Source organism: Grus americana, chromosome 3, assembly GCF_028858705.1.
Source record: "Grus americana isolate bGruAme1 chromosome 3, bGruAme1.mat, whole genome shotgun sequence".
NCBI lineage: Eukaryota > Metazoa > Chordata > Aves > Gruiformes > Gruidae > Grus > Grus americana.
Window position 1 is genome coordinate 72778577 of NC_072854.1, and position 16443 is coordinate 72795019.

The window sequence follows — 16443 nt, forward strand, 5'->3', positions numbered from 1 at the left end:
CAGTACATGACAAGAGATGCACAGACAATGTAAAGACTTCGAATAAACAAGAAATAGAAGCTAAGGCATTCTAAAACTATTAAGACATTCAGATAAGAATCACACAGCTACCTTTGAAAATTATCATATTGAATGTATTTGCTCAAGATTGCTGTAATTTTAAACTTAACATGTACAATACTCCTATGTTATAATCTATAGATCTCCCTTTGAAATCTATCTAATTTCAAGTTTTGAAGGACAAAGGATTTTTAGAAGTAACCTTATGCAGATCAAGCTGGTTTCAAGTTAGGAGACAAAGGCAGAAAATAAAGCATAAAAAAAAGTAAGTTTACATGTAACCCAAAGTATCCTGTAAAGGAAACCTAAAACCAACCCTAAATGTTCATACAAGTAATTTGAATTTGGGGCTATTATTTTACTTAAACTATTTTAATTTTCTGCCTTATAGTTTTCTCTTCTGCTAGAAGGGAGTACCTGAACAAAACCCAAAAACTAACAACTGTTTGTACCAGCAGAGCACTCTTTCTTCATAGATCCAGTACAAATATTAGTACTTGAAAATTTGGTTACTTCTGTCCTCTTGGGTTCTACATATTGTTTACTTCAAAATGGATATGGAAATAATGTCTGTAGGAACTGAAGCTTCTGAAGTATCTAATTTTTCTATACAATAGAAACACTAACATGAAATTAGAATCTAGAAACTTTCTGGAAACCATAAACTCTAAACCATTTTAATCTGCAAGGTCCAATATTGAAAGAAATTGCCAGATTACTTCGGCTATCAAACTTGGGCTTTCAAAAATGTTGCAGGGATAACGTAAAATAATTATTTAATGGAAATTTGCTCTGTCAGCTCTAATCCTTAGCTTTACAGATTTTTTGTTCTTTTCTCCCAGTTGGACTCCCTTCTTGCTAAATCCATGCATCTCTTCAAGTCTGTTAATAATTATTAATACAAAGAACAGCTTTAGACCCTTTGCATTAGATGTATATACACACTTAACTTCAGCACAAAAGCAATGGCTAACGGCAGCAATGAAAAAGTTGCTAATGGATGAAGAGATGTTAATTTGTACTACAGGTTTCAAAAGTTAAGGCTTCTTTAGTAATACTACCTGGATCAAAAGTGTACCTCTTCACTTTTTATATCACTAATTTATTTCTAATTAAGGAATGCAGTTTGCTCAAGCAAATCTTTAATTTCATCCATTTTCTAACTCCTTCGGTTTCTTGTGCTTGAATATTCAAGCCAAAAGGCTGCGCTAACCTTTTTCATTGATGTTTCACAGAAAAAAGGACTATATACAAGATTTAAAATGCTCTTCCAACTCAAATTTATAGAGGTTGTAACATTTTTACTAAGCACAGTAACTGCAAACACCACAGGTTAAAGACTTGAGTTTTCCCTACATCCTTGAAAAAATATTTTATAGGAAGCTAAATCACATATTCTGTACATGCACTTCCTAGGCAGGCCCCAAAACCTTACCATCCATTAAAAGAGCTCTCCTATAAGCAGGTCATGCGGAAGGACAAAGAGAGGCAGCATGAAAACAAACCTTCAGCACTCTGCAATACCACAGCTTCTTTTTGCACCAGGACTCCACATGCCAGATGCAGCTGGCAGCCAGATCAGCTGTATCTAAAAATGCTGCCTATCAGCCAGAAATAATATGCAGGAGCAGGGTCATGGATCTATCTGTCTTGATCTGTGAGTTAATACTCACAGATTATCTATTTGTGTCATTTAAAGGTGGGCAAAAGTGTATGTTGGGGCTGCAACTTTGATTGCTAAAGCAAAAGGGCAAGTTAAGTGTCCAACTCCTCAATACTCTTGATACTCTTATTGAATATGCAGCCATATTCAATCTACCATCTCCTCTGTGCAAGTGAGATTAATTTTATCAAGAGTTAGCAAGCAATGAAATGATTCCACACCAGGACTGAATTAGAGTTGAACAAGTAACTTTACGAAACATTTACAAACTTGCAAAGGCAGGAAGTTGAAAATACTTCAAAATTGTCAAGTATAGGCATATATAAAATGGAGTTCTTAACCTTATCCTTCAAAGTGTGCTTTTACCAGTCTTCTACAATCAGAAAAAAGTTGTGTATGATTTTTATACAACCTAAAAAATATTCTTAGAGCTTTTAAGTTTCACAGAACAACCGATGACTAGTTAGATCCAAAAGGAATTTGTCACACTGACCCTGCTATAATAAATCACCGTTTCACCTTGAATGTGGTAAATGTTATTTCTTTGCAAATAACTTATTTTTTTATTTTCCTAATAGAAAAAAATATGTCTTCCAACTTTCAGAAATTCGAATAGATTTTTGTCTGAAGTGATTCATTTCAGATAACTGCATTTACTTCAGCAATTTACAGAATAACATTTCCAATATTGAAGTCCATATACTGAGCTTGTCTCTTCAGTGATTAAGGCTTCATCTTAAACTATTTAGATTTTAGATAACATTGGAAAGGTTACAGTCCTCAGCTAAAATTCAGTGAAACTATGACCATCTGAAGGACCAATGACATGATACTAGCATGTCAACATACAGGCCACATTTGGTGGCCTCACTTGCTCCATTGAAAATTGGACTGAGGATTAAAGGGATTCACACTTGTTTTGGAGGATAGAAACAAAAGGTCAAGGTCATCTTGGTAGTGAGGTAATACTCACTTATTTAACACTTGGCCAAGGACAGCATTTTTTTTTTTCCCAAAAAAATGCAGATTTTTCGTTCAGAAACCTAACTTTCTGTCACCACAAGATAATATACTCCATCTATAACATACTTTAAGATCAACAGAAGTAGAAGTTGTCATATAATGCTCTGGCCATTTCTACAACTCAAGCATTCCTCCCCCTCTCTCCCTACCCACAAATGGATATGTACATAAATATGGAAAATAGAATCAATTCTTGGGAACAGGTCAAAAGGACTACACATACACTCAACCCAAGTAAAAAACTTTTGCAAGTCTTTCCTGCACACAAACCCCAATTGCCTGAAACAATGTATCAGTCAAAAGCAGAGTACCATACTCTTCCTCTCCTATATTAAACCATTCTGGCGAAAAATACTAGTACAGAACCATCAATAAAAAATAAACCAGTTTTGTGCATCTACAGTTTGACAAAACCATAGTGCAATGGGTGAGCAACTGGCTGACGGGTCAGGCTCAAAGAATTATGGTAAACGGGGTTACCTCAGGCTGGCAGCTAGTCACTAGTGGGGTTCCCCAGGGCTCCATTTTAGGGCCAGTTCTTTTTAATGTTTTCATAAACAACTTGGATGTAGGACTAGAAGGTGTTGTGAACAAGTTTGCGGATGACACCAAATTGGGAGGAGCTGTTGATTCCATCAAGGGTGGAGAGGCCTTGCAGAGAGATCTGGACAGATTGGAGAACTGGGCAATCACCAACCACATGAGGTTTAACAAGGGCAAGTGCCAGATTCTGCACCTAGGAAGGGGCAGCCCTGGCTATACGTACAGACCTGGGCGATGAGACGCTGGAGACCAGCCATGCTGAAAGGGACTTGGGGGTCTGGGTCGACAGCAAGTTGAACAGGAGTCAACAGTGTGCCCAGGCTGCCAGGAAGGCCAACCGTGTCCTGGGGTACATCAAGCACAGCATTGCTAGCCCATCTAGGGAAGTGATTGTCCCACTCTACACTGCGCTGGTGCGGCCTCACCTCGAGTACTGTGTGCAGTTTTGGGCTCCACAGTACAAAAAGGACATAAAACTATTGGAGAGTGTCCAAAGGAGGGCAACAAAGATGGTGAAGGGTCTAGAGGGGAAGACGTATGAGGAGAGGCTGAAGTCCCTTGGTTTGTTCAGCCTAGAGAAGAGGAGACTGAGGGGAGACCTCATCGCAGTCTACAGCTTCCTCATGAGGGGGAGCAAAGGGGCAGGCGCTGATCTCCTCTCTCTGGTGACCAGTGATAGAACCAGAGGGAGCGGCATGAAGCTGTGACAGGGAAGGTTTAGGTTGGATATCAGGAAAAGGTTCTTCACAGAGGGTGGTCAGGCACTGGAACAGGCTCCCCAAGGAAGTGGTCACAGCACCGAGTTTGACTGAGTTCAAGAAGCATCTGGATAACACTCTCAGTCATATGCTCTGATTTGGCTGGTCCTGTGTGGAGCCAGGAGTTGGACTCGATGATCCTTATGGGTCCCTTCCAACTCTGAATATTCTATGATTCTAAAGAGACAGCCTGGGACTGTCTGAGCCAGTGATCACAGAAAGCAGGCTTCTGCAGGCAGCTCCTGCCTAGCACAACAGATTCCTCACGTTGTCTCCAATGAAATTTCAGCTACCTCAGTAAGTCTAGTACATTCTGTGAAGCAGATTGAACTCTTAGCATAATGCAAGTATTGTGCACAGCACTTTATTCCAAATATTTCACTTCCCCATACCTGTACAAAGAAAAAATCCCTTTTTAGAAAAAAGCAGTGCTTTAAAGAGGTGGGTTTTTTAAGTTTGAGATCTACAGTACAATTTCAATAAATGCTAACATCACTTCTAAAATGAGGTACTGTTATGCAACCCCAAAACCGTCAGGGTAGTTCTAAACTCTACTGTGGCTGTACTTCCCCTACGCACAAAATCTTCCTCCTCGCTGCATACATATTCAAAGTCACTTCTCCCCTGTCCCCCTGCTTCCAAAAAAAACCCTACAAGAAATTTCACTTTCCTGTGAAATCAATTTGTAAGATTTGAACCAATAGTTCAAGAAAACAAAATTATATACAGAAAACCCAGTGGTACACTAGCAGTGGAAAACACTGATTAAAAAAACCCCCTCACAAAATCACTTGTTCTTATGGTACTTAAAATATAATTTGTGCTATTGCTTATGGGAGAGTATTAGCAGTGACAAGAAAGTCTTTAGGAAGCTGTTTGTAAACCTACTGAAAGGATTTCATTTCTTAACTGCAGACCATGTGTCTTTTCTGATAATCTAAGTCAAGAAAAATCTTAATTGTGGTTGTTTCACAATGCATATCAAAGTAGTTACAGCAAGTGACAGTACTGCCTAGAGGAATTTAATTACACAAATATCAAAGAATACAATTTACTAAATTAATATGCAAGTCAAGGAATTGGGCTTTTAAGGGAAATATTAAGTAAAAATGACAGGCTGTTATCTTGAGTGTATTATTATGACAACAGAAATACTTCTAAATTAATCTTTACCTTTCCTTTTAATACTTCATAATGCAGTAGACTACGTTCTTCAGAATTTTCCACTGCTTTAACAAAGCAGTGACAAATACTTTGATGAATGACAAACACTGATAACGGGTTTTATTTTTAAGTGACTAAAACTATTTCTAGAACCTCAGGCTATCATTATAGGTCTGCAGTTACTGTAATTACACTAGCTGCTCAGATCATTATTGTATACACAAAATAATTTTCTGAAGAGAAAAATGTTAAACTACCGAAGTTGTATTCTGCACACCTCTATGTTCAACCTTTCATGCATGAGATAGCCAGCTTCTGAATTTTACATGCTGAAAAGTTTAATTCTTATGTTAGCCTAGACTCCATGTCCACTGTCTCTTGTCAAGTCCTCCATGGGCACAAAAAGTCAAGAGCCAGTGTCAGAATGACATACTGATGGAAGTGAGCAGTGGCTGTGGTTTTGTCAGACTCCTGCAAGAGGTCTACTTCCAGATCTGGTAACTGCAATAAAAATACCCACCTGTATGAAAAAGGCCTGAAGGGGCAGAAGGCACATGCAGAAGAATTCTTCTTCAATGCATCCCAAAACTGTTCCCTCAAAAGACCACGTGGATAAATGCACTATATCCTAGAAACTGGACATGTACTTCAATTCCATTTAAATCCCGTAACAGCATTCCAAATGATACTTCTCCAAACACATTTACTTGAAGGGCTGCCTCTAAAGGGAGCTAAAAAGTACCTATGTGCAGTACCTGAGTTGTGGTGTACACTAATGGTGTCAAGATGAAGTAATGGGGAAGTAAGAGCCAAGAACAGAAATAAAGTGGTCACCACTGATGTGATCAATACTAGGGCCATTTAGATCCTCTTCCAGAAAAAAAGCTCAATTTTAGAGAGTTCCTAAGCTGCTGCAGGTACTTGTATTTTTACAATATAATGTTCCTAATATATTTCATGGCTTACATGTTCTTTCCTTTATGTAGTCATATTTCACCTCTCTGTTTTAAGATGGCTTTTCAAGCTTTAGTACTTTACTCAGAAGGGGTCTCCACACTTTCATTAATACACAAATCAAAAAAGGGCTGCTTCGCTGCTTGTAAGGCTGACAAAAGACCAATGCACACATGCCATTTGAGGCAACTGATCTGAAAACTAAGACAAGTTTTCAACATTGAAGGAATTCACACCAAATACCCTAAAGATTTGAGGATCTCTTACCACTGATAAAATCCCCCGCACTACATACTTATGAGCTCCTGTTGGTATATCTGACACGACTCAAAAAGTAACCACCACCTTTGGCATCAGAAGACACTTGGGTAGCTTGCTCTACTAACACATGCAGTTCAGGCTGAATATTTTTGTCACATACTACAACTTAAAGTGGCCATGTCAGAGATGTAGCTTTCCCATGGGAGACAGAAGACTTATGCCCATCGCTGACAGAGAAAAGTGACAGACAGGCAGGGTTTAAAAACTAAAGGTCAAATTCTACCCAGGAAGATGGTAGTTGGCTATTATGTGCTGCTTACCACTGTGAAAGTGTGCAAAGAAAACAACTAACAATAGAGCCAGTTTTTAAAAACTGTTTCTTAGAAACCTGACATCTCAGGGTAATAGGACTCAGGGCTTCAGTTCTTCTTCCTCAGTGCCAAAGGCAGAAGGCAACTGATGCAACTGCAGTTCCATCAACTGCACTGACACATGGGACTCTGCATGCATGTACGGCCTCACGAAAACATTTTTCAAAGGAATCTGATCTTGCATGAAAGACATTCACATATGCAGCAAATCTGGACAGTCAAGAAGTTCATTTTCTCCTGCTAACTTCTTGAAACAAGATAAAAATACTTCTAAATACATCTAGTGGATCACCACCAAGTAACATTTTTAAGACCACCAGGTAAAAAGCGGCTTTATGTAACACCATAAAGGCAAGCAGACCCAGTGATCATTTCCTTTCATTCTCAAAAAGAAAGCCAATGCAAAAGGTGTAAAAAAACCCCACTTAGGTAATATGTCAAAAAACTTAGGTGTGTCATATATTAAGCTTGTACTTGGTATATCATTGATTATGCAAAGACTAATTTAACTTCTCAGAAGTATTGTTTGGATATGTATCTGTAATCCTTCTGTGGGTTATATTATAATCCTACCCCCAAACACACAGGGCAAAGGGAAAAAGCCAGTCCTCAAACAAAGAGTGGAGGTGAAACAGTGATATTGATACACAGAAAGGGGAAGAAAAAACCCACAACCCAAAACGCACAAACAGTGCCTATTATCACCTTGCTCACAGGCAAGAAGACCTGTATGTCCTTCTGCTATCCACAAAGTGGCAGAATTGGTCAGTTTATAAATTCAGTGAGGCAGAAGGAAAAATTCTCTCACAACTAATGTCTGCTAATGCACAGGCTGGGTACAAGGTTACAGTATCTAACAAGGTAAGGTATGTGTCATAATAAAAGTTAAGTCTTGTTTATTAATAAGAAGTAATACAAGTGGGATTTTTCACTCACTCGAGACAGTTTGTGTTTTAAACACAATGCTAAAGTTGCTGTTTATAGCAGAATACAAAACCAGCAATACTTAAAGCATAATTTTGTAACTCCGAATTGCACAGTTCCATGCTGAGGAAAACTATTTAAATGCCACAGCACAAAGTTGACATATTAAAAATTAAACTGCTACCAATGCATTCAGTGATCAATATGCAAAGCACTCACACACTAAACACTCAGTTCTATTTTTATGCTACGATTCTGGTTCTTGTCTTTATGCTAAGTCACAAAGCAAGTAAACTATTTCTTTTGGCATTAGAACAGGGAATCTCAGATCAGGAAGGATGCAAATCTTAGATAAGCAAATAATTTTTTTCATACTTGTACATAGAGCTGATTGCTGCAAACCAAACCCCAAACCAAAGGTGATGCAAATTTGTCATCCCACATCACTTTTTAAATCAAGTTAGTCTGTCAATTTACCCTCTCAAATTGGTTCTGTGAAAGTCCCTGGCTCATTAGTGATGTGTGTTTCACCTTTCACACCTTCAATCAGCACAAAGTTTAATAGTTCCTGCACAGTAGGAAAACTAAAGCCAGATTGGATATCTATCTCACAACACGCTTTCAATATTTACTCTAGTAAGAAGTGTTAGCTATGCTTATTTCAGAGTTAATCTAGCCTAATATTAACATTTGCTATTAAGTCAAAACAAATTTGACATGAGGCTTACATTACGTGTAAACACACAATTTTATTATGTGTAGGATATTTATATAGGTATGTAGGTGACAGAAACTACACTGTGATTCTCTGAAGAAAGCTTACAGAAGTACCAGACCTAGGATACTAAAGTTCATTCACCGAATTGTGTGTTCTGCAAAGAGGTACTACTCATATACTTTTAATTTGCACAACAAATCATGCCAGCAACCCCTCCCCACCATTATGCTTTTCTCCTGGCCCCTACACATCACTTCCCACAGTCAAGGAACAGTGGCCAAGCTTAGTATGACTTAAGTTTAATATTGTCTAACTTGTCTGGTAACTGGAACATGAAGCAGCTGAAAAACCCACACGAATGCAACAGGAACAAAATGCTAGAAAAATTGCAGAACTAGTTTGTTTTGTACCATGCTCCTGACAGCTGTCAGTCATTTCAACAAACAGATTTGATATACATCAAAAACTTCATCAATCACCAGTTCAGAAGATTGGCTTCAAATTACTAACCATCACTAGTACAAAAGGCAGTCAAGAGCTAGGAATCTATTAAATGGCCAGTTTCTTACCTACAGATACTCAACAGAAAGCAGCATCTTTAAAGACTTTTGGCCACTACTTTTAAAAGAAATGTTTTGCTCAAATCTAAAAAGCTGCAAGTTACCCAGTGAAGACATTTTCCACAGCTCAGAACAAAGTCTGCAACAGGCATAGAATTATTTTAAAAGAAAAAGCAACTCTCTCACCACTCCCTGTTCTTAAAATTCATGAGTAGAAAAGTAAGAATTCACAACACTCTCCAGTCATATATTAGAGACTGCATTCTGAATTAATTTACAGATAATTTAATACTCTAATTCAATTTTCAGGTAAGTATACAGAATACTTAACAGATGACACAAGCATTTATAAACAAGCTATGTCTGGTTTTTATTCCTTTTTTGAAAGATGTTCAAAACAGGTCTGAAAGCAAGCTAGCCAAACTAGATTACCAACAGGAGAAACAAATGTGAAATCTAGAAACTGCATTGTTAAACACTGGGCAGTAATTCTTCCATATGGCTAAAAGGAGGGAATTAGCCAGAGCTGGTAAAAGGCTGTGCCAGGAAAATACAGAATTCATTAACAAGTCATAGCCTTATTTATTTTTTAGGTTGTTGTGTTTTGTTTTTTTTTTTTAAAAACAACATGGTTCAAGAATAGTTTTTAAGACTATTCTTATATATTACCCTTTAATCTGGGTAGGTAACTGCTACAGTCAGCTTTCTATGCTACGAACAACCTTCTAGTTCACGTCTAATCCTTACACATTAAACTCTGATTTGGAAACTAAATCTGAAGAAATTGGCCTGTGACATGTTGAGCTTAACTCCTATTAAACAGGACACATACTGCTTTTCCACAGTGTCAACACACTTCTGGGTACTCCCAATCAGATACGTAATTTTAAACCTTAGCATCTACAGCATCCTAGAGAAAATACTGATGTAACTGGAATAGTTGCTTCAGTCATGTTGTAAGATTTGGCTTCTTTCCCCTCCAAGGACATTTTTTCCACTTTAACTTACTTATTTCTTTTACCCAAACTAATTTCTGAGATATTGAAGTTCCCTACACGAGTTGGCAAATTAGAGGTATCATTAGAGAACCTATTTCTACAAGGATCTGTTGTAGTATTTAATATTTTAAATAATTCCTCTTTGAGAAGTTAGTTATCCTTATGAGCAAATCTTAATCCCAAAACACAAATTTAAAAGATTTTATTAATTAGGTATTAACAACTTGGCACTTGCGAATTGAGAAGACCCAATTCTATTCATCAACACTCTTAATAAACTTAGTAGTTAATATACATCATAAAACTGACCTAAGCAAAGCCCATTTACTTCAAATTCACATAACAAACCTATTAGGTGTAAATAATTACTAAGAACTCTTAGAGTTAAAGACACCAATTTAGAATTATTCAACAGTGAAATTGTGCAATTCTCTAAAGTTCAAAATCAAAATAATTCCCTAGTAATGAGCTTACACTTTATTTTATAGAGCTTTATTTTATAAACTAGTCAAAAGAAAACAGAATATTTGAAAACAGTTAAGTCATCCAGCATGACTTAATAAGTGGCTATGACAATGTATGGTTCTGGAATCTTAAGTGTTCTGGCTGCTTCCACGTGCTATTATAATGGATACTTTAAGATTAAAATTACTAGAAAAATAAGCCCTTGTCTCAAACTATACCTTCACCACTCTTAGTAACTATGGTGTGCTCATTACTTATTTTAGCAAGACACAGGTTTTCCTCGAAAAATCAGTACTCTGTTCAAAATTAACAACAAATACAACCACTCAGTGACATGAACAACCTAGACTCCTTTCCATCCTCTCCACTTTCTGGTAAGAGTACACACAGTTCAACTCCCTGTGACAGGTTTTACTAGTGAGAACACCACATTTACAAGAAAAAGGGTGGTTTAAGACTTGCACTCTATTTAAAGAAAGATGCCCATACATCTAAGACTCTAAGCCAGTTTCCAACAGATTTGCACGCAATCAGAATCACTTCCTCGGATATCTATTTTAAAGCACTAGTTAGAAGGCAATGTCCAAGTGTAGTTTCAGGCTGCAAATTCGAATTTTATATTGACACTTAAACAGGTGCTACAGGTAAGAGAAAAGTCATTTAAGAAAGAAGGGGAAAGGGAGGGGGAGAAAATTCAATTTGGATACACCACTGCATCTCCTACAGTTGGGCAATCCTCGTTAAACTAGTGGTCGTGAATTGCAGTTCTCCCCATTTGACTTTTATCCTGCATAAAGAAATGCCATCGCTCCCTTGGGGCAGAGAATTTTGCCCTGTCAGAGCAAAATTTCATCCTTATATCTAATCCAAATCTAACCTCCTTGAGCTTAAAGCCATTAAACCTTCTCCTATCCCTCCAGGCCCCGGTAAAGAGTTTATGCACAGTGATCACAGAAACAACCTCTAGAGGGACTTAGAATCGCTTATTCCCCTACCCCCCAAAAATCTAGTAACCTGCATTTATGTTATTGCTGATATTTGTTTATAACCTGCTCTTTAAAACCACAAGGTTACTCCATAACCCACCCAACAATCTGTTTAGCACTTTGTAGGACATTATATTAGAAGGTTTTACATTAAATATTTAATTTAGTTCTTTCTATTCCTACCCTTTACTTAAACCTTATACTTCGTGCCCTATTCAACAGGGGTACAAGTCACAGATTATTCTGTGTTCTTGCTAGTATCCTTTGAGTTTCCCAAGCAGTCCATCTCTGAAGCATGCTGCTCAAAAGTAAACATTACTTGAGATTTTACCCTTACTGGAAAAGAAGGGCGAATTCCCAAAAGGGAAGGACTACTTGTTATTAAAAAAACCCACACTTTTTGCAGAAATAGTATCAACTGAGTTTTAGAACTTTAGTCTAAAAATGTACCCCTAGCTTGCTTATAACACTGTTACCTGAGTCTAAAAATTGTTAGTCAAAATGCATTTTTTTTCAGCTTCTCCAATACACACAGGAGCTCTAACTGCAGAACTCCAATTTGTCATCAGGGGACAAAAGCTTCCAGTTAAAAAAATTGAACTAGTTTTCCTTTTGTCTTGTTGGTGCATACACGCACACTTTAAATGCACGTCTCCAAAGGAATTTTGGAACAAAAAGTCTTCTATTGCTCCGCATTTTAAAGATAGTTTCCTGGTTTCAGCTGGGATAGTAAGAAAAATTAACTCTGGCAGCTGTGTTTTGAATTTAGGATGAGAATAATGTTGATAAAACACTAATATTTTAGTTGTTGCCAAGCAGTCAAGGACTTTTCAGCTTCTCATACTGCCCTGCCTATGAGAAGGCTGGAGATGCCCAAGAAGCTGGGGGCAGACACAGCTAGGACAGCTGACCCAAACTGGCCAAAGGGATATTCCGTATGATGTCATGCTCGGTATATAACTGAGGGGTGGGCTGGGAGGTAGTTTGGCTTGAGAACTAGCTGACCATTGGTCCTGGGTGGTAAGCAATTATGCTCTGTATCACTTAGTTTAATAGAGCAGAAAAGAAAAATAATAATGTTAAAAGAATATTAAAACATCTCAACCCATGAGTTTTACCTTTTTCTTTCTGATTCTTTCCCCCATCCTGCTACACGGGGGAAGTGAGAGAACAGCTGTGGGGTTGTTTTAGCTGCCTGCCAGGTTAAACCATAACAGATGGGAAAATTTATGTTCAGCTATGCAATATGCAAAGTGACAGAAAAGTCATCTCAGTTTAGGTCACTAGCATGTCTACTCACAAGTACTTTGGGCCCTAACAGCCTGCAATTCAAACCTCAATGTAAATCCAGTTTCAATTATTTAACAACTTAGTTGTACTGCATTAATAAATCTGATTTTACAATAGCACATAGTGTGATGGTAAGGGGCAAAGCAATAATAATCCAATCCCTACCGTTCTCGGTTAAATTTCAGTGAATGAAGTATAGCAGGTCTCTTCTGACGCAAGTTCCACAGATGTAAGGTATCATCAGCCAAGGCACTCACAAGAGCTCCCTATGAGAAAGAAAAAGTTTTAGTACACTTATTTTCATAACCCTGGTAACAGTATATCATCATCATAGTGGAAAAATATTACATTATTTGCTTCCAGGATGAAAAAATATTTATAAGCATGTGTATCAACATGATAGCACAAGTAAATTCCAAGTAGCAGTAATGACATAACTGATGTCATCATGTGTCATTCAGCTCATTCACATTTGGTTCAGTGCTATACTGAGAGGTGATGGGGAAGAAGCTGCTTCTGGTGTGTGCACATTAGTTCACTCGTGCCCACCTCCGTAGAGAAATTAAGTGATGAACTCAACTGCTAATATCTATGTGCTGACAAAGCTACTGAGGTTTCAGCTTCACTATTCTTCTGAGCTAGAAGTCCCTCTACAAATCTGGTCCCAGCTAGCTCAAGAACAGCACTGCTGTCAGATGCTACACCCCTAGAAAAAACACACCTGAAATTAGAGGGATCAGATTAGGAATCTTTGCTCAGCTCACATCTAAAACAGTAACACTATCAAATAAAATTAACTACCTACTGAAACTGCTAGTACTATTGAAAACATACTTCACTGTTTCAAGAGACAATTTGCAGTGTTCAATGACAGGAATAAATACTCCTACAAAAAAAGTTCTTGCTTATAGCAAAAGAGTACTCTAGACACAAAGCTATTTTCAACAGCTAGTCAAGCATTTTCTAAAATTTAAGAAGTTAATTTATAATTGTTATTACTGTTTGTCATTCATGCAGAGTCATTTGTGTTAGCTGATTTTGATGCTTGCATAATGAGAAATTGAAGAAAATACATTCCATCTTCTCTGAATTATGGAATACGTACATCATTTTACTAACCTCATTAATCAGGAACTGAAGCTGTATTACTGCAGCTCCACTGTCATGTTGGCAGTAGCATTCAACTCCTGGCCGACCAAAGCTGGAATTAGTACTGTTAAGGAATAATCACTGTATGTAACATAGGGAAAACACCCAAACACTATAACCAACATTGTCACTATCACTAATACTACATTCAAACAGGTTAACATCCTGCTTCTAGCTAGTTCACCCAACATATTTAATCACCTATGTCCAAATGATCACAAAAAAATCATTTATAAACAACACAAAGTAACACAAAGGAGTTAAACCACCCAATTTATTTATGCCCATGGAATACGAAAGTTATGAATAAATGCTTAACATAGTTAAGGGATTCTTCATCAATAGAACATAATAGAGAATGATAAAGGAGTTATTTTAGTAGTGTTAACTATCAGGACTAGTACAAGAGGAAGTTAATCTAAATAAACATCATAACCAAGTGATCACATTTTTCAATTGCTAAAGGAGCTTTCTCTCCTTTTTAAACACTACTTACAGATGAAAGAAGAGCTGAATAATGCAAGGCATGTTAAAAAAATCTGCTGTGACAAAGATAAAAAGCTCAGTAGCCAAAATATGGAGGAGTCAATGGGAAATAATGCATAATGTAAGTTTCCAGGATCTCTGTATCAAGACTTCCTGGATTTGCACCAACTATGAGATAACAAAAGCTTGTTCATTTTCCCTCCCACACAAATCAGTCCTATAGTTCCATAATGAATATCAAATAGAAGCAGCAGCAACACAGATTCTTTCAATTCTCCATACTTGATTCATTTATTAGTTAGAAAGATCCTGTATTTCAAATGTGGTTATCCCCTTTCTTCTGATATGAAGTTAAGGAAATTCTCCATCCTCTAGGAAACAGAGCAGAAAAAACACAAATCCAGACAAATTATGCAAAGCAGTCAGTATTTCATCATTATAGTATGCCCAGAGTTTCTGGAGTATAATTTGTCAAAGAACTGAACACTTTTTGTTTTAACACCTTAGTTTTTGGAAGAAATGCAATCATTCCAAAGATGTATGCAAAACAGGGAATATAATGTACAATTGTTCTCTCAGTAAACACTAGAAATTAATAAAACAGTACAATTCTCCCCCATTCTGCAAGTGTTCCATTTACTGAGAAACTGTTGATCAAAACTAAAATGGATACCAATACTCTTACAAAAAACCCAAACATACGCATTCACACTAGAGACACACATCTGCTCAGCCTCTAAGTTGTCAAGATAAAAATGTAAGTAGAACTACAACAGGAACAAGTCTGCTTCAACACACTGCAATATTTTAACTTTTAAACTTCAATCACGTTCTTCTCCTAGACTAAAGAATCCACATAACATTCAGCTAAATGATGAAAGCTATACTAAACAGATGTTGAATAATCCAGCAAACTTAATACCAGCTTTCTTCCCTGAACAGAATTAGTAATTTAATTTGCTTCTGGCATGGAAGGGCTTAAAGAGCCAGCTTGCCTCACCTGTTTTTTCCCTTGTATTTTACATTCTTATCAACATGGTTCCTGTACAAATAAATCATCTGTATTGCGCTGACAGTTTATAGCTCTTAAAAAAAGAGAGCTTAAAACTTGGGGTGGTGGCGGGGCTGTCCTCAAAAACGATACCTTCCTACACAAATTCAGAATCTTCTTAATGTAAAATCATTGTTTTTGTATTAACTTCGATTGACTCCACAAATTGCCAGATTGGAAAAAATACCCCACAAAGAATACCAGAAGTTTCAGAGGAAATTTGCTTCAGCCTTGCTCATGCTTCTGCATTCACTTGAATTAGTAATTATTTGTACAGACAAAAGCAATTTCTGAAAGTGAAATTGAGATGTTTACAGGAACTGAAGTTTAAAACTTGTTATTTATCTGCACTGACACAGGTAGTTTTCTAATCCCTGAACATCACTTTCCAACATAATTCACTGTAACCCTTGTTTGTTCACCCACCCACAGTTTATTTGGAATTGAGGCTTTACAGCTACCTTGCCTCAAAACAAGAGGAGTATGACCCAGAAAGACAGAGAAGCCCATGGATTCTTCAAGTTACTCCAACCTTCAAATTCTATCCCTCAAATGTTTTCTTTAAGCATTTCTGATGCAAATATTTCTGGAAGCACTGTTATAACAAGTCAGTAAAAATGTCAATATTAAGAATATTTGAATGTTTCTTTAAATAAAAAATCATTTTGCATTTTCCAGGACACCTGAACCAGTTCTCTCTCCAGAAGTCAGTAAATATGCAGCAGTGAGAGTAAGTTTACACAAGCTTTTAACACTCAGAGCAAGTTTTGCCTTTTTGACAAATTAGTGAAAGCCTCATATACAGATCAGAAAATAGAGTTTGGTGTCTTTTATAGTGCTTACAATTATCAAAAAAACCAAAACTAGTCCTTGCAACTAGTCCCATTTAGTTCCTTTACCCAAGGATTATGTCATATTCACTTTTTCACCTAGTAGCTAAAATTATTCTTCTCATCTCAAATTAATATCATCCTCCTAACCAGCATTAATCTTCTTTTCTAAAGCAATGCAAAGCCTCC

General features: G+C 37.1%; 1 protein-coding gene across 9 annotated transcripts in view; it reads right to left on the reverse strand.

The window, feature by feature from the left end:
* STXBP5 (syntaxin binding protein 5) overlaps nucleotides 1-16443 on the reverse strand; it is a 114857-nt gene that overhangs the window by 72066 nt on the left and 26348 nt on the right. For all 9 annotated transcript variants that reach the window (XM_054819751.1, XM_054819750.1, XM_054819754.1 and 6 more), the window contains 2 exons: nucleotides 13858-13939; nucleotides 12904-13004 (listed from right to left, as the gene is read on the reverse strand). In XM_054819751.1, the coding sequence (XP_054675726.1) occupies nucleotides 12904-13004; nucleotides 13858-13939 (183 nt within the window). The remainder of the gene's footprint in view (nucleotides 1-12903; nucleotides 13005-13857; nucleotides 13940-16443) is intronic.